General features: G+C 38.2%; 1 protein-coding gene across 1 annotated transcript; it reads left to right on the forward strand.

Moving 5' to 3' along the window:
- Positions 1-656: 656 nt before the first annotated feature.
- Positions 657-18,530, forward strand: BIRC3 (baculoviral IAP repeat containing 3). The gene is made up of 9 exons (XM_004484124.5): positions 657-865; positions 3,605-7,067; positions 7,170-7,269; positions 11,006-11,084; positions 12,021-12,069; positions 13,329-13,571; positions 17,069-17,323; positions 17,550-17,591; positions 17,701-18,530. Exons 2-9 carry the CDS (start codon positions 6,218-6,220, stop codon positions 17,892-17,894), a joined length of 1,812 nt encoding a protein of 603 aa, XP_004484181.3. The 5' UTR covers positions 657-865; positions 3,605-6,217; the 3' UTR covers positions 17,895-18,530.
- The last annotated feature ends 1,049 nt before the right edge of the window (positions 18,531-19,579 follow it).

Raw genomic sequence — 19,579 nt, forward strand, 5'->3', positions numbered from 1 at the left:
AGCAGATTCAGGAGTGGATTGAACTCTTGACCTGATAGCTGCACTTGATCCTTCTGAGCTAGTCCTAACTGGAACCCTAGCTCTCACCAGCAGCCGGCCCCACCCACGGGAAGACGCCTCGGCTCGGCTGGGTTTTGCAGCGCAGGAACTGGGGCCTTCTGGTTTCCAAGCTGAATATGGCTCTACTTGTGGTTCATAACCGTCCCTGGACCTTAGACCAGGAGACAGGACGAGCCCGACGAGCGCCCTCCTGACCGTCTGTTACCCCGGCATGCGCGGCTGTTTAGAGATTTCTGCTTAAATTGGCAGTTTAGACGGGGAACACCGAGGAAAAGGTGGAAGAGCAAACTCAAAAACGTCCGGATTTACATGAAAATGTCCTGTAACTTAGAGGCCTGCCCCGCAAACAAAAGACCAAAAAGGAAGAATTTTTTTTAGATCCAAGTCCACCCTATTCATAAAAACAACCAACCAACCAATCCAACAAACAAAAAACTAGGAAACAAATTTTTTTTTTTACTAGGGAACTAATAAGGTAACACCAATCTTTCAAACAGTGAGAAGGGGGCGAGGCAGAGCTTGTGCCGTCCACCTGCCTCCCCAGCCGCTCGGTGCCACGCGTACCTTATTTTCTGGATTAGAGGGGCACCTAAAACACTCGGAGAGCGCCCCACGGCCCCGGCAGGGGCTCCTCCCGCGGGGTCCGCCGGCGCCGGGCCGGGGCGCGACGCCCGCAGCCGCCTCCCCGCCTGGAAGTCCCCGCGCCCGGAGTTCCCCGCGCGCCGGGAAAGCCCCGCGCCCGCGCCCGCGCCCTTAAAGCGCCCGCGCGCGGCGGGCGGCCACCTCGGGCAGCAGGCGCGGCGCGGTGAGTCCTCCGCCCGGGGGCGCGGGGCGCGCGGGGGCGCGGGGCAGGCCGCGGGGCAGGCGGCGGGGGGCCCCGAGCTCGCGCCGCTTCGGGGGTGGCGGTGGAACGCGGCTTGGCCTCGGGCTCGTGGGGCTGCCGAGAGGGGTCGCCGGGGCTGCCGAGGCGCCGGGAGCTTCCGCACAGCCTGGGGCACGGCGGGGACCCCAGGTCTAACGGACGAAGGGGGCCACGGGCCCCGAGCCGCGGCAGAGGGACGGTGTCTGGGTCGGCGTGAGGGTCAGTGGGGGGCTTAGGCTGGTAACCTGCCGGGGTCCTGGCCTGATGCTAACGTAGCTGAGAGCAACGGGAACTCTATTACTTATTGCTAATACTAAGTGGTGCTAACACATAGTAATATGTGCTGGCTCCAGCTCTGAAGACCTCACACTATTTTTCACAATTTTAAGAAGCAGGAACCAGTGTTTATCTCCATTTGCCAATGAGGAAATGGACGCTTATGGCGGGGGGACTGGTGGGTGCTGTGCGCCTCCAAAGGCTGATGTTCACCCCTCCAGGAGCACACTTTGCAGTCACTGACTTAAGAACGAGGCGCTGTTTTCCTGCGCTGTCAAGGTTGCTAGCCTTCCCTTCACCAGAAAGTCTTAACGTCTACACTACCTGCCAGCTACTGTGGGTGCCTGGGGCTGCCCAGAGGTGTGACAAAAGCAGTTCCTTGTCTGAGGGAGCTCTCAGCCTAAAGGGGGTAAAAGAGAAGGCACACTTGCCCTCAGGTGTCAGGGGATGCCTGTGTTGAGTGCCCAAGAAGACGGGGACACCTGACAGTCCTGAGACGAGGCCGTTGCCCACCAGGAGAGGCTGAGAAGAGAAGGGGCTGAGGACCTGGGCCAATCTGAGAAGGAAGCACTGGAAAGGAAAGGGGGTTCTGAGGCTGGTAGCAGAGAAAGCAAGGGAGGAGAACATTTCTAAGGAGTGGGCTCCAGTGTCAGGCACAAACGTTTCCAAGGGTTTAGGCAAAAACGCTTTCGTGCCTTAATATGGAGTAGCCCCAGATGGTGCTGGCTAAAGTGGACTGTAATGGCTTAAGGGACAAACAGGACAGTAGAGGCACCAACCACAGACGTCTTCAGTTTGCTTGGCTGTGAAGGGAGGGTGAGATACAGGGTATTGGCTAGAGTGGAAACTGGAGTTGAAGGAGGAATTTTTGTTCTCATTTTAAAGCTAAAACATACACACAATTGTTATGGTGTGAGAAGAGCCAGTAGAGTCTGAGTGAGGAGGATGAAGGGGATGGAGTGAAGAGCAAGATTTCTGAGGCAGTGGGAGAGGACAGGATCCCTTAAAGGGACAAGGATCCTTACTGAGGAGCAAGTGGTTCGTATGCCAAAGATATGGGCATGAGATTGTGAACGGAACGGCTCAATGACGTTCTTTGTAAAGAGGAAGGCAAAGCCACTGGCTGAACGTGAGATGGGGAAGTGAGAAATCTGAGGAAGGCGTTGATGGCTTAGACTAGTTGCAAAAGAACAGGGCAGGGTAGCTGATTAGGGCAAAGGAGAATTGCTGAGGAAAGGTGAGGGGCCAGCCCAGGTGGAGTCCGAGGCGGTGCAGGTGCAACTCTGCAGGGGGTGGATCTTATCCAGCTGCATTTGGAAGCCGAAGTCTTAGAAATGGTTAAGATAGAAGGTTGGATTGATACAGGGTTGGCATCTTCACGTATTTTTTTCAGTATATTTATTATGTATTTGTTGCCTACTATTTCCACAAATGCACACCTTGTTTCCACATCAAAGCCTTTTTAGGGTAAGAATAAGAGGCTTGTGAACGCAAATGCATACATAGGCCAGGCAGGTGATATAAATGAGCAAAACTGTGTGTCTCTTTTCAACAAAAGCACTTTATGTAGTTAACATGTAGGGATAGTCTCCGAAGAAAGGTGGTTCTCAGTTTTTCAAAACCTGTGTCTCTCTTGGCCTATCACTCATTTTTGCTATTCTTCATAGACAGATATTAGAACAATTTCACTTCTCTTAATTCTACTGTAATAAAAACAATAGTCCAGCTCAGTGGTAAATGGCAACTGAGTCTCAATATTAGGGAGTCAAAATACAGTGAGAAACTGTAGGGCATGTGCCCTGACTGTGGGGTCCAGCCACAGCTTGACTCTAGCTGATAGCTACCAGGCAGCTGTGCGGGCCCCATGTTGCCAGAGCTGATTTTTAAAAAGAAGCCTGAAACCCGGAATTTTATGGGAAACTTTTTACGTTTAAAAATTAAAATATTTAAAAACTTATTTGGAAAACTGGTGAGATTCAGATTAGACATGTAGATTAATTAACAGCATTGTATCAATTAGTTAACTACTGTTTTTAGCACTGTACTGTGGTTATGGAACAATTCACCACTTTGGGGAAGCTGGGTAGGGTTGTGCAGGAACTTCGTGTTAAGTTTTCTCTAAGTCGAAAGTAGTTTCAAAATAAAAAGTTAAAAAAATGAGTAAAATACTGTTGTCCAATTCTATGCAAGCCAGACATACCTCTACTGGCCACTAGTTTGGGACCTTGGTTTTTTCTGGCATTTCTTGTCCTCTATAGTTCATAGAATAGCGCCTTGTACTTGGTAGACAAATAGTAGATACTAGTGCTCTATTTTGAAGAGAATGTTACCAAAAAAATCGTGTTATTACATTTGTGAATTGACTTTGTGAATTACTTGACTTTTAAAACTTTTTTTTTTAAACAGGTTTTACAGAAGAAGAGAATTGTTCTACTGCTATTTTTTTTTTTTTCCAGTTTCTTCTATAACTCAAAACATCTCAAAATGGAGGCCTAAAATTCTTAAAAGGGACTTAGTCTAATCTCCGGGAGGTAGTTTTGTGCATGAATTTTTTAAAAAATTAAGTAGTTAATTGGATTTTTTGGTTTCCAAAGAATGTTAATGTTTTAAAACATGGGTTATATATGAAGCATAACTATAAAGCAATGTTTGATTTTGAATTTGACTTGTGGAGGTGAAGGAGAAATGACTGTAGCTGGGGCATACTGTTGACATTCTTTTCAAAGTTGGGTAGGCAGTCTTCCACTGGCTGCAGTGTAGAATAGAAAAAAAAATCTGTGTTTGGCAAAGATTGGAAAATGAGTGACAGATATCTAGAACAAAGAGTTAATATGAACCATCTGTTAAATTAGACAAATATGCAAATGAGGGCTCTGACATGTTAAAAGACTTCTAGGATGACAAAGAAATGTCAAGTGCAAAACTTTTTGATAGATAGAAGATGGAAAGATAAATGTGATAGTTGAAGAAATTACCCAGTCACAAGAGCATTGATATAAATTCTGTTTGTTCAAATCTCTGAGATTGATAAGTATGAGAAGGAAGGCTAGACAGATGGTCACATATTGGTAAGTGAACAAGCTTTACCAGAAGAGTTTACACAAAGACAATGATGATACAAAGGTGTTTTACCACAATGTGAAATTTCTGACTAATTAAAGAAATAAAAAAGTTAGACACAGTAATTCCCCTTTGACAGAATAACTGGTAATGAGATAAGATGTTTCTCCTGCCACCTGGAAACAAAGTATTGGAATCTGCAGTAGAAAACCCCAACATCTGTGCGAGCCAGCAAACCATGCTTGCAAAATCCTTGGTGGAAAAGCATGCAGTTTATTGGTTATCATTGGTTTTGCTGAAGTACCTATTTACTAATGCAAGGTAATTATAACTGGAAATTCTGAATTTTGAGAAGGTCTCTGCTGCTGAAAAGAAATGGATTGTTGAAAAGCAAATTTTTTATTTATTACTTTTTGTCATGATAAATACTGGGTTCAAAGTTTTACTATTCATGAAGTAATTTCTAACCAAAACCAAATTTGCACAATTTGATTACCTTTCTTTATGAGCCTGATGATTCAGCACTCTGTGACCTTTGACAGTTTTAAAAAATAAATCTACAATCCGTGTAGACTATTTGATGGTAGCACTGAAGACAATTAGAAAAGCAAAGTTCAAAAATGTCCATGGTTGACATTGTGCAATGTCTATAGTTTGGGCAGGAGATATAAGTGAGTAAGTCTACCACATTAGCTATTTGAAGGGACAAAAATAAAAAATCTTTAAAAGGCTCATTATTTCAAAGCCCCATCTAAATTATCTTAAGAAACATGAAAAAATTATTTTTCTGACCAAGAGAACATTATATCATGATTTTTTTCAAAATAATGTGAATATAGTACTAAACTTAATTTTATTTATTGCTTGTTGTAAAATCTCCATTTGCAGCACCTGTTGTCTATATGATTATGAAATATTTTTCCAGTGTAGCCAGGTATACCAGTAGAATGAAAAACAAAACAGTTGACTTGCTTCAACAGCATGATGCTAGATCCAAAACTTATTGAGCAAAATACATTAGTCTCTGATGAATTATTTAAAATAGAATTTTAAATTTGCCAAGATCTAATGGTATCATGAGGACTAAACAGCCAAGTTCGTTATATATGAGGAAGTAGTTATTATTTAATAAATCCTGAAGCAAGGTTTTAAAATATTTTAGCTAGCTTAGATTGTTCTATTTTCCTATTAAAAGGATTGAAGAAAGAGAAATTTGGGATACACCATATTTCATTGAATCTAAGGTATCAATTTAAGACACTATTATTTTATGTGCCTCTAAGAAATAAAAATGCTAATTAAAATGTCATTAATTTTAAGATGCTGCCCACTAATAGGAATATTAGAATGTCTTAGAAGCAATGAAATATGGTAATGTATTATTTCCTCTTTTGAAGTAGGTCTTGGGCTTTTTTTTTTTTTTTTTTGCTGGCTACCAAGTTTTACAACCCACAAAAAGCAAAATAAACATAACTTTTATATTTTTGCTATAGAACATTTGTGGAGCTGAGCTTTCCATTATTAAATGAAGCTGGTTACATGAGTCAGATATTTTGTCTTCAGGCTGGCTGGATGCCCCGGAAGCATTCTGACAGCCTGGAGAAGCTGACCTACCTGTGAGGTGCTTGGCACTAACTGGTATCCTGATGACCTAAAACACTCCACCCTTCTACAAAGTGTTTTAATCTTCATCACAAATTACTATGTAGCATCATGTTTACATGTGTATACATATGTATAAAGATTATACAAAGGTACAGTTGTGCGTAATTGTCCCTTTAAGGATATAAGTAGAGGATTTAGAATCTTGCCATGCTGAAACCCTAAATTCATAGAAGTGAAAGAATGATTTCATTCCAGGCATTCAGCCAAGTACTAAAATGAATAAAATCAAAAGCCATGCACAAAACTACCTCCCTAGAGAAAGGCTAGTCCCTTTTCCTCCCTATCCATTTCACCATGAACATAGTAGAAAAAAGCACATTCTTATCAAATTTGATGAAAAGTGCCAGCACCTTTGAACTGAGATACGACTTTACTTGTGAACTGTACCGAATGTCTACGTATTCAACGTTCCCCACTGGTGTTCCCATTTCAGAAAGGAGCCTTGCTCGTGCTGGTTTTTATTACACTGGTGTGAATGACAAGGTCAAATGCTTCTGTTGTGGCCTGATGCTGGACAACTGGAAACAAGGAGACAATGCTATAGAAAAGCATAAAAAGCTGTATCCTAGCTGTAGCTTTATTCAGAATTTAAGTTCCGTTAGCAGCCTGGGAGTCATTTTACAGCCTTCCCCTCCTTCTCCAGTAAATTCCACACATTCATTACTACCAAGTTTGGAAAACTCTGGGTATTTCAGTGGCTCTTATTCAAGCTTTCCATCAAATCCTGTAAATTCCAGAGCAAATCAAGACTTTTCTGCCTTGAGACAAAGCCCCTACAGTTGGGCAATGAATACTGAAAAAGCGAGACTACTTACTTACCAGATGTGGCCCTTGACCTTTCTGTCACCAATAGATCTGGCAAAAGCAGGTTTTTACTATACCGGACCTGGAGACAGAGTGGCTTGCTTTGCCTGTGGTGGGAAACTGAGCAACTGGGAACCGAAGGATGATGCTATGTCAGAACACCAGAGACATTTCCCCAACTGTCCATTTTTAGAAAATCAGCTTCAAGAAACTTTGAGATACACAGTTTCTAATCTGAGCATGCAGACACATGAGGCCCGTTTTAAAACATTCTTGAACTGGCCATCTAATATCCCAGTTCATCCTGAGCAGCTTGCAAGTGCTGGTTTTTATTATGTAGGTAAGAAACTTAATCTGATAATAAAAAATACAATATATTTTACCTTATAAATTTTAGTAGGTAAGTTATATGTATTAACTTTTGGACCAAAATTAATTTTAGGTCACAGTGATGATGTCAAATGCTTTTGCTGTGATGGTGGACTGAGGTGTTGGGAATCTGGAGATGATCCGTGGGTGGAACATGCCAAGTGGTTTCCAAGGTAATTTTTGAAATTCTCTGCAAAATTTTGTTATTAGCAGGGGATGGTTTACATGTGTCTACCTTACAATCAGCTGCTACTTTATTCTGTCTTTGTTTCAGAAATGCATTTGTGAATAAGTTTGGTATGGATTACTTAGAAAAGTAATTATTTAAAAGATTTTAATATAGAAATTTAGGATGAAAAGGAAATAGGTTTGAGATTTTGTTCAATTTTTTAAAGAAACGTCTTTTCAGAAAACATCTTAGAAAAGTACAGAGGGAAAAGAATTGTCCCAAACTCCCACCACCTAAAGACGATCAAGATTCTCTGTGACTGAACATCTCTCCAGCTGTCTGTGCATATGTACACAGATATATGTATACAAGTTTCCACAAATGAGATACTATATTTATTGTTTTGAAACTTTCTTTAGTCAATATATGTCTTGGACATATTTCCAGTCTTTCAACATTCAACAAAATTAGTTGAACACCTATTGCTAGGCACTGTTGTAGGTGCTTAATACACACCAGTTGGACAAAACAGACACCCTTGGTCTCATACACTAATTTTATAGCAGAGGAGAGCAGAAAATTAATAAAAGTGTAATAAGTTAAGTAGCATATCAGAGATAATAAGCGGTTTTTAAAGAAGCAGAATAGGTTAAGAGGGAGCAGGAGTGTCAGGAACGTTGTGGAGTTATTAATGAACAGGGTGGCCAGGGTACGTATAGGAGCACCTCATCTGTTTAGAGGAAAAATCACTTCATAGTGGGCTTTTGTTTGTTTTTTTTTAGGAGGTACAGGGGATTGAACCCAGGACCTTGTATATGGGAAGCAGGCGCTTGAACTCGGGGCTATATCCACTCCCCACTATATAGTGTTTTATTGTCATATCTTACACTTTTGATTATCCCACTCTTTTACACTCTCCTTTCCCTTGTAATTCAGTGACCAGTAATTACATTTTTCATGGTCAAAACTTCTAGTATTATTCAATGTTGATTACTAAACTTGGTACCTTATTTTCATTACAGAAGTTTTCTTTTCCATAGTACTTTATTGTCATTTACAACTTCTTGCTCCCAAAATATTGCAGATTTTTAAAATTATGACGATTTTTCTTTGAAAATTCTGCTAGCCTTCCATTGTTGTAATTTTGTGAATATACAAAAACTATGGTAAACATGCATTGACATTGCCATGAATTTGTTTTGTACTTATATTTGGCAATGAATATATATTATCTAGGAATTGGCAACCTTGTATCTGATTTATTAGAAAATGACATTTTTTTTCTCTCTTGTTCCTCTTGCATGCTTTCTGATCTCAAATCTCTAATGGAGATGAAGAGTATCACTTATCAGAGAACTGTTTATATGTCTTCATGGATCTCTTCTTACTAGCTTGCTTCAGAGTGCTTTTAGGAATCTTAGAGAAGAGGTGAAGAGAGCAGTCAGGGGCTCTGAATGGCAAACTACCAAGGATTAAGTGGAGAAGGGTCATGAGGCTCCCAGTCTACAGTACTCAGTAAGGCTACCAGAAGTAAAAGGCGCAAAATCTATGTGTGCATGAGTGTTTCACAGGCACTCACTCTTTAGGTGAGTACTTGTGAAGAAAATAAAATGAGCCAGTTAAAACATTTACTGAACGGATGCTATTTCTGGTACAGGTAATTTCAATGATAAATAAAATACCAAAAATTGATTATAAGCTTTAAATTAAACTGGGTGTCATATGCTTTTCTCTTATTTTGAAAACATTTTTTAGTTTTTAAAAATTTTATCATATATCATATTTAAAATAGAGATTAGAATTTAAGAAGAACCAATTGAAGTTGAGGCTATAGAAACAAAGTAGTAAAGGGAAAAAAAGCTCTAATTTTCAAAAGTAAAAGTCTAAAGATAATATTTATGAAGCAGGAAAGAATTATAATATCTTTCTCTGAATACATATATAATCTTTGTTCATAATCAGTTCTTAGTATAATTTCTCATGGCCTACACACATGTATCAAGAGATAATTTCATTTTACTCCCTTCTTTCCATTCTACTATCCTTTAACAAAACATTTTTTAAGCTTATTTAATCTTACTGTTTATTTAAAATGGAAGGTATACGGGTTTTAGATTGTGAAATAAGTAAAAGATTGCTATTTTTTTTTTATGTGGTTCTTTAACCTTTTTCTTAAATTTTATTTTGAAAATTTTAGGTCCCAAAGAAAAACTAAAATAGTAGTACAATGAGTATCCATATGCACTTCACCTAGATTCACCAATTATTCACACTCTGCCACATTTGCTTATATATGTGTTTAAACATCCCCCCCTCCTTAACCATTTGAAAGTATGTCAGTTACAGATTCATGACATTTCATTCCTAAATTCTTCAGTGAGTATCGCTTGGGAATACCATAATATCATTACCACATTGGAGTCATCACATTTGACTTAAAAGCAAAACACAGAAAGGTGTTTTTCTCTACCATAAACACAGGAAAAATCCAGCTACATGTAATTTTCTAATTCAATAGTTACTAATTACTTGGAACTGAAGATTTTTCTATTGTAGAACACATCTTCATTTATGTTAGTAAAGAAAAAATTAAAACACCAAATGGTTTTAATTAAATTATCTCATCTTGTTAATGTTTTAAAAAAGTAAACTTTGATTAGTGTTTTTTTTTTAAGTTGTGACCCATAGAAGGCATATAAGACAGAAAATGTGGGAAAAGGTGGCAAAATCTGTTTTACTTATTTTCATCCTTCCCCTTGCCTATGTGAAGTTACAGTATTTCTTACCAGTTGTTAAGTTCCATTCAGTAAATGAATAATCAAGTGATTAAATGTATGTTTATGCTCATTTGAAATATTTAGCAGTCTACAAATAGCTGGATTAGTTCTGCCTAAATGAAGATAAACATTTAAGTCTTTTCAAAATTAGCTAGAGCATAATATAAAATAAAACTAATTTTTAACAGTCAAACCTTATGAAAAAGGAACTTACAGCAATCAGATTTATGTTACCTATGATAAGCAGCATCTTAAAAACAAAAAACTCACACAAAACCGAATCCTATTATAGGATACTTATAAGGTAGTTTTGGGGAAAATTTTGGAAGAAAAAGAAAACAATAGAATTAGTTCCTACAATGCTATGATTTATTTAATCTTCTAATTTTAAGTTTATGTACTCAGTGATCCTAAATGATTCTGTGACTTTGGCCAAACACCTACCCAGATTTGAAATACGATTTGAAATCGTATTACCTAGAGAGGAGGAACTTATTTAAACTTCCATTCCACTTTCATAAATTAACTCCATTAAACTTTTTTTTTAAGATTTTTAAATCTCTCCCCTTCCCTGTCAACGCCACCCCCCCCCCCCGCCCCGTTGTCTGCTCTCTGTGTCCATTCACTGTGTTCTTCTGTGTCCACTTCTATTCTTGTCAGCGGCCCCTGGAATCTGTGCTTCTTTTTGTTGCATCATCTTGCTGCATCAGCTCTGTATATGCGCGGCGCCACTCCTAGGCAGGCTGAGCTTTTTCATGCTGGGCAGCTCTCCTTGCGCGTGGGGCTCCCCTATGTGGGGGACACCCCTGAGTGGCATGGCACTCCTTACGCACATCAACACGGCACGTGGGCCAGGTCATCACACTGGTCAGGAGGCCCTGGGTTTGAACGCTGGACCTCCCATGTGGTAGGTGGATGCTCTATCTGTTGAGCCAAATCTACTTCCCTCTGTTTACTTTTTAGGTGTGAGTACGTGATACGAATTAAAGGACAAGAGTTCATCAGTCGAGTTCAAGCCAGTTACCCTCACCTACTTGAACAGGTAAGGAAGACTTTTTAAATCATTGGCTAAACAGATAAATTATTTTTGATAACTATTTAGAGTGGTAGTTTTACAAAAAGATGAGAATTGCTTTAAAAAGGTATTTTTTTTTAAACAAAAGCCAACACTATCTTAGAAAATGCTATTCTTTGGAGAAAACTAAGTCCATAATCCATAACTTCTTGAAAAAGAGTATGTTTCTTTTTAAGCATTTCTCCAATCAAGTTGCAATAAATTAAACTATATGAAGGGAAAAAATTGGCTGGGATAGCAGCATTTAATAGCTTTAATATATAAATTGTTCTTATCAAGACCTGAGAAAGAGAACTTTATTGCCCTTTCAAATCTTCCTCGAGGAGCAACTAACAACTTTTATGATAATGTGAGGATTAAATGCTACCTATCCATGGTCTACAGAACTGTTATAGGGTCTGACATCCCAAAGAATGACCAAGAAAAGTTAAGATCTGTTAGATGCAAGGCTGACAGTGACTGTCTCGTATATGGACCACTGAAAGGGTGGTCCTTCTTCTTGGTTCTGTCAACTTGCCTTTGATTGTAGTAATACTTACCAATTGTTAACTTCCCATATAGTAAACAAATAATCAAGTGATTACAAGTAAGTTTACACTCATTTGAATATTTAGCAGTCTACAAATAACTGGATTACCTCTGCCCAAATAAAGGTAAACTTTTCTTGCCTTAAAGAAAACAGGTTTATTTGCGCAACACACATACATGCAAAGAAACTATTAGTTTATGGATTTGGGAATAACTGTTGAATGTAAATGAAATGTTGCTTTTGAGTTTAAAAATCATTTTGCCTGTAAGCAAGTCTGTTTGCAAAAAGCTGAATAAAATAGGTTTGTTGACCAATTTTATTGCAACAGCCAGGACAAAATTTATATTTTAATTTATATGCTTGTTTTTCTGTAGCTGTTATCTACTTCAGACACTCCAGAAGATGAAAATGCAGAGTCACCAAGTATGTGTAATAATAATTACTACCTTTAAGTAGATCCCTTTGGTACTGTTATGGATGAAAATGTAGAATAAAACTAATGTACATTTTTATTATAATAGTTTGCAATGCATTTTCAAATATATTAAGTCATTATTTCTCAAGCTTCAGTGCATGTAAGAATTGCCTGAATAATCCAAAAATATTTCTAGTTCTCTGCTTCAGCCCTGCTGAATTGAAGACGAAGGGTAGGGAGACTAAGGTAAACTACACTGTCCACCTAGCCCCTTTCCAGACGCGTATTTGGGAACACAGGCAGTACAACATTAGATTTCTCACATATTTTTTTCAGTGAAAAAATGCTATGAGAGTGCTTGAGGGACAACTCCCCAGACCTGGAGGATCAGAAGACTTTCCAGAGGAATTATTTGTCTTAGAGAACCCCAGGGAGGAAGGAGAGGAGTTAATCACATGACAAAGGGAGGAAACGAGTATTCCAGGCAGAGGGAGCAGCACAGGAGAGCCTAAGTGAGAAAAGAGAACAGGCACATACAAGAGCTGAACAAAACTCTGGATGGCCAGAAACAGGAGCTGCAAACAGATAAATGAGTGCAGCATGGCCAGCTGTAAGGGTGGTGGACCCTGCAGCCAGGGCTGGGCACAAGAACCATCAATCTGTGATTTCTGGGCTAGAGTGTAGAATGCAAAGAAGGAAGTAGAAAGAGGTGAGGCTGAAGAGGTAGAGAGAGTCTAGAGTGTAAGAAGTCTTGGAAGCCGCAAAATAAGGATTTTATCCAAAGACTGAAGAACAATGGAAGTTTTATTAAGTTTAAGGAGTGTGACAAGATCAGATCTGTCTTTAAAAGCTCACGTTGATTTTAATGCAGAGAATGAATGGTAAATGAGTAATATATTGGAGGGGGCCATTGCAGTAACAGATGTTGTCAATGGCCTCTTTCAAAAATATGTGAAACACTTTTGGCTGAGAAAGCTCCTCTGGTCATTCAACATGGGGAAAAAAGAATTTCAGTTCTATTGGGGGCTGATTCTGACATTTTCTTTTTCTCCCACTCACATAAGCATATCCACTTATGCCAGATAATACGTATTTTGTATCAGAATACAATGTTCCATATTCCTATTTTAGTGACTAAAATATCATTAAATTTTTAAAAATTCATACAAAATAGTGCTACATTTTCTAGATTTTGTGTTTTTGATAGTCATAACTTTCAATTGAAAAAGATGTATTCCTTATATGTGTTAAATTCTGTTCCGTTTAGTTGTTCATTTTGGACCTGGAGAAAACCATTCAGAAGATGCCATCATGATGAATACGCCTGTGGTTAAAGCTGCCTTGGAAATGGGCTTCAGCAGAAGGCTGGTAAAACAGACAGTTCAGAGTAAAATCCTAACAACTGGAGAGAACTACAAAACTGTCAGTGATCTTGTATTAGATTTACTTAATGCAGAAGATGAACTAAGAGAGGAGGAGAAAGAAAGAGCAACTGAGGAAAAAGAATCAGGTACATATATTTATTGATATAGTCTCTCTTTCCATAAGATTTAATAACACTGTATGTAAATTGCTGGAAAGAGTCAATCCAGTCATAGTTTTCTGATGTTTAGTATTGTGAATTGCTCAGTAACTTGAAAATGTATCTGCTGAGTTAATTTCCCCCCCTGCTTTTCCTTAATTCATATTTTTATTCTGGGTAGCTGACCATATATATAATTATTTGTGGCACAGTTTTGATTGTAGGCCAGTTGCTCACTATCCTTTGCTGTAAATTGGATTGCAATCATGGACAATTACTAATTTTAATATTAGCCAAACAGTATGTCTCAGCCTGTGAGCTGCAATTTAATGTGCAGTTTGTGATTATGTTAAGTCCCCTAACTGCCCACACAGTAACTTAGCTTCTCTTCAGAGTGCACCCTTACTCAGGCAAGTTGCAGGGTACTATTTCACATGCTCTCAGGACAGGGAATCGTACATCCTTCTGTACCAGCCTTGTCTGCTCCTCCACTGCCTCTTTTCCTCTGGGCTTGCCCGTTCCAGGCGGCTCTTGTTGCCGTCAGCACTCTTGCATTGGACAAAGAGAAAGGCTGAATTTTCTTTGCCTCTCTTTCCTAATAGGGACCAGACTGTTAGGCCCTTCACCACCACTGAAAACAGAATGTAACTTTTAACAATCTGTTACTGGTGATTAGGGATATCAGAAGGGGATTCTATCAGAGATGGCAATTGACAACTGCAACTAGGTGTGACCTCTTGGTGCCCCGCCCCCGTCCATATGAATCTCTCTCCTTAGCTTTGGTTCACCTCCGTGTAGCTCTGGCCACTTTACAAATATGACTGCAAAGGCCTGAAGCATGTCTTCCCTTATCAAAGCCCAGGTCCCCAAATATGCACCAAGTCCAGAACGAAAGAAAAAGTTTACTCCTTAAACTTGCCCAAGGTCATCTGGAAAACGTTTCTTCCCAGGATGACCGACAGTGAGACTGTCCACTCTATTTAGGGATCAACCTACCCCTGTCACAAAGGTGGACTTGTCTTAACAGCCCCCACCCAAACATGCCAGCATCAAGTGTGAATTACTCAGCCCTACATTCCACCAGCACTGCAGCAACAAAGGACAAGGTCATTTTTGCTTGGCTGAGTCAAGTTCTCCTTTTCACTGTGGAGTGAAGATCAGGCCAGCATGTCTTCTTGGAAAAGGTAGTTTACAGTCTTAGCCTTTGGCCACTAGTCACAATTATTCACCTGTCTCCACAATTGTTTACCTCCTAAATCTAAACCCATCAGCCATAAATTATATTTCTCCCCCACCCCCAAAAATTCAGTAGTTTCGAGGTGACTCCAAGTTAAAACAATACACGACTTGCATTGTAAAAATGATTATCTTTTAGCCTCACCATTAAATCCGTACTATCTAGCACAGTGCCTACGCATAGTCTGTGTTCAAGAAATGTTTTTTGAATGTGTGAGTGAAAATACTTACATTTACGTTAATGATTATAGTTTCATGAGAACAGTGGGTGAGTAATTTCTTTCCCGAGTGCAAATAAAGAGGCAATTTAAGATATTTTTTTCAAAATAAAAGATTAATCTGTGTCAGAGGCATACTGAAGTCTTTACCTCTTTATAAGCCAGAATATAGTCAATGATTTTGAAATGAGAATTGTTTTTTCTGGCTACTAGCAATCCAATTTTAGAAATCTTAAGGATTTCAAAAAGAGACTGTATTAACAGTCAGCCAAGGAGTTTCTGATGCAAAGTACAAGAAATCTGTTGGCTTTTATAAGGGTATTTATTTGGGGTAAAAGCTTACAGTTACAAGGGCGTAAAGAGTCCAACTTATGGCTGCTTTCTCACCAAAGCCAGTTGCCACAAGTGGAAGCAAGATGGTGGGCGGGTGATCTCTGCCTGCTCTCTCCTTCCTTCTTCCTCTTAAGGTCCATGGGCCCAGCTTCTTCTGATCTCAGCTGTAGGCTGGCATAGGGCTCGACTCTCAGGGCATCCTTTATCAGTCTGCTATAGGGCTCAATTCTTTCCAGGCCTTCTCAGCTGCTCTTATCTTAACCTAATCTTAACATAATTTAATCAATGACATCTTAGCTGAATCTAATACAATCAAAGGGGATCATACCCAGAGGAACAGATTAGTTTACAAACATAATCTCTCTCTTGGGGATTCATAAATAATCTCAAACAGCCACAAAGACCTTATTACATTAGGCTAAGTAAATTGTAATTAGAAAAATAAATCCTAGACTGAAAAAATAATATACTTTAATACCAAGTATAAATTGTATTTTTCTTTTCTGGTAGATCACTACTTTTCTAACATTTAATATATATTAGGTTCTAATTCTTCTACCCCTCTGGCAATTACTTCTTTATGGGTACCACACTTTAAATAACCAAGATTTGGATGTCCATTTATTCAACAGATATTTATGGAACACTGACTTTGTTCCAGGCACTTTTCTCATATATTCTCAGAGCTTCAATTATCTTCAAAAAGTGTAATTGCAGACTTGACTTTTCAATTAAGCACCACTTTTTTTCATTATTAGATGGTTCTACTCGCATGTAGACAAAATTACTGTCTAAAAATCCAACAACCATTTCCCCCAAATGATTTTTTCAGATAACCCAATTTCTGTTGTTAAAGTATTTTATATAAATAGCTTTAGGGATCATGGTAAAATTATCTTCATTAGTAAACTTAGAGTTATAAATGCAGTCATTTTCCAAAAAGATAATAAAATTGCAGGATTTCAAAATAAAAAATTGTAGATTTTTGTAATTCTAGATCTTGGAGGAGAGGTAAGATGGCCCTATAGGATAGGAAAGTAGTCACTGACAATGTATATTTTTCAAAAGTCTCTTAGTGCATTTTTTCCCTTAATATGAACATTTAGGAAATGAAACATGTTTAATTAGGGGGGAATAATTAAAATTTCAATATAAAGTAGAATTTTCAAGAAATTTATAGAAGAGTGACAATTTAAGAAAAAAATTTCAATCCTTTTTATTTCTCTTGATTGGCCCTTTCCCCAATTTGAGTAGATTGAATAGGAATTTCAATGTTATTCTATTCTACCTGGTATTTGGTTAAAGGCTGATAGTATTGCAGAATGACTGGGAGCACAGATCCTAAAGCCAAACTGCCTCAGTTTGCCTTTGGCTAGTTGTGTGCCTTTGCTACACTGTGTCTCAGTTCTCTTCTGTAAAATGAGAGCATTAGTTAACTACCTCAAAGGGTTGTTGAGAGGATGAAATGAGTTTATCCGTGGAAGATGCTTAACACAGTTCTAAGTCTAAACCCTTAGCGTAAGTGGCATTATTAGACACAGGGGAATCAGGAACCCCCGCAACCTAGGCCTGAACTGCAATGCCTTAGTGACGGTGGATGACGGCTGGTTTTCATTCAGCTGTATGTGAAGTAGGTAGAAGGAATTTTGTGAGCAGAGTCTGAACATGTTTGTGTTTGTTTTCTTTTTTTAAATAAAGCTGATCTATCATTAATCCGGAAGAACAGAATGGCACTTTTTCAACATTTGACTTGTGTGCTTCCAGTCCTGGATAGTCTACTAATTGCCAGAGTGATTAATGAACAAGAGCATAATGTTATTAAACAGAAAACACAAACATCTTTACAAGCAAGAGAACTGATTGATACCATTTTAGTAAAAGGAAATATTGCAGCTACCATATTCAAAAACTCTCTACAAGAAATTGACCCCATGCTATACAATAATTTATTTGGTGAGTGCTGGAAAATTATTTTGGGGAACTTTTTAGATCACTTGAAAACATGCTCTCAGTAATAATTTATAATCTATTAATTATACAAAAGATTAAAGATTTTTGTTGCCTTGATATGACAGTTATTCATAGTATTCAGCTAGAGCCTAAACTGTTTTTGAAAATATATGTTCTGTGGCTAAATATCAACCTTGTTTGGTGTAACGCTTTTTTTTTCTCCCCTTAGTGCAAAAGGACATAAAGTATATTCCCACAGAAGATGTTTCAGGTAAAATAGTGTTAACACTCTAAATTAGTAGAAAACATTTTTATTTTCTTGGCTTTTTATTGGAGAAGAAGCAAATTGTCTTTTATTAATAATTCTTTTCTCTTCTTAGATCTCCCAATGGAAGAACAATTAAGAAAACTACAAGAAGAAAGAACATGTAAAGTGTGTATGGACAAAGAAGTGTCCATAGTGTTTATCCCTTGTGGTCATCTAGTTGTATGCAAAGACTGTGCCCCTTCTCTAAGGAAGTGTCCTATTTGCAGGGGTACAATCAAGGGTACGGTTCGTACATTTCTGTCATGAAGATCCAAACCTTTGTCCAAACATTTAGAATGAATGAATTAAAATGTATTATATTTTTAACTCTTACATTGATTTGGTTTTCTTTTAAAATTGTATTTACAACTTTGAAAATTTTGTTTTATATCAATATAATAAACAAACATAGAAGAGCACAAATCTGGTGCCAAATTACCTTGGTTTGATTTTGCTAGTTCTATGTCCTTTGTCAAGTTGCTTGCCTCTTTGTACCTCAGTTTTCTTATCTGTAAAATGAGGCTACTAATACCTACCTCAAAGGGCTGTTGTGAGGATAAAATGAGTTAATATATGTAAAGTACATAACAGTGCTTTAGATACTAAGAGAATCATCTTGTAAACAAAAAAAAGGGATAACACTACAAATACAATATTAAATAAAAATTTCAGCATTACTGAAATTTTAAGTAAAGTAAAATCTAAGATTTTTGAATGAACCTTTCAGAATTTTAAATATTTATAATACAGAGCTGTGTTAAGAACCAAGAACACAGATTCCTGTCTTTTCAACCAGTTTCTTATATATTGGGCTTGATATTTGTTGAATGGCTTTTCAGTGACATGATGTAACACTTTTTGAAAAGAATTCTGTAAGACAATTTAATAAAGTAATAAAAATCACTGTTGCTCTTATTATCTTTATTTCTGTGGTATCTGATAATTTAACCATGTCCATGCTCCTTCCATGCCTCCTTTAAGACTGTGGAACTAGTTTATTTCTTGTTCCTCAAAATGTCTAGCTCCTAAATCTTTATCCTGTGTTTCTTATAGAGATATTAGGGCTTTAAGCCCAGAATTAAAACTACAGTATTTTGAGAACACAAGAAAAGACAAGTTATTTAAGTAAGTCCTAGGTGCCAGGTAGAGTTCAAAACAGAAAGATTAGGGACTAATTGAGGGGGAGAGAACCAGCTCTTTATTCTGAGGCTGGGATGCATTCCTTGAGATGCAACTTGCCTCTATGCTAAAAGTCTTAGATGGCTAGCCACATGCTATCTAGCATCCTACTGAGGTGCTAGGCTGACTTAAGTTATAAGTACTGCTTAGGTATTTTCTAACTCGCTACAGGATAAATACTGAGATAGTAACATAACTTTTTGCAATATCTATTTTGTATCTGATTCAATTGCATACTGCATTAATATTTGTACTTTGCCATTTCCACTGTGAAACTTGTTAATTTCTCAATTTGGTGAAAGATAGCTAATGTTAACTGGCAAGTACTTAGTATTTATTCAAATGTTTTGACATTTCCTTAAGTGTTGTTCAACTGAATTTTTGTTTCGGAAAAAATCTGGTCACTGTAGATAATAATGGTGACTCCAAATGCTGACAGTCACCCTTTTGGGTTCTTGTATCCATGAACTCATCTGAATGTTTCCCACCCCACAGCCCAACCAATCTGCTCTTCAGTTGCCAAGATTGACAGATGACTTAAACATATAAAATAACAGTGTTAGAATTCAGACTCTGAAGCTGGCTTAATTTCACACTTAGTCATGCTCAATATAGCTTCCATCTACTCTCTCTATTCACTTCCTTATATACTTCATACTATGAGACCTCCAATTAGCATTAAGTTCCTTTGCAGTCACAGGCAATATCATTTAACCATCTTCACTGCCTTTTGGTTTCTTGCACAGGGTAAACAGCATGGGTGTTTACTGAGT

The sequence above is a fragment of the Dasypus novemcinctus genome, chromosome 27 (genome assembly GCF_030445035.2).
Source record: "Dasypus novemcinctus isolate mDasNov1 chromosome 27, mDasNov1.1.hap2, whole genome shotgun sequence".
Taxonomy (NCBI): Eukaryota; Metazoa; Chordata; class Mammalia; order Cingulata; family Dasypodidae; genus Dasypus; species Dasypus novemcinctus.

Coding starts and splice junctions, on each gene's coding strand:
- BIRC3 (XM_004484124.5), top strand. CDS start 6,218: ATGAACATAGTAGAAAAAAGCACATTCTTATCAAATTTGATGAAAAGT. Junction 7,068..7,169: donor TGCTGGTTTTTATTATGTAG/GTAAGAAACTTA, acceptor AATTAATTTTAG/GTCACAGTGATGATGTCAAA. Junction 17,592..17,700: donor TCCCACAGAAGATGTTTCAG/GTAAAATAGTGT, acceptor TTCTCTTCTTAG/ATCTCCCAATGGAAGAACAA.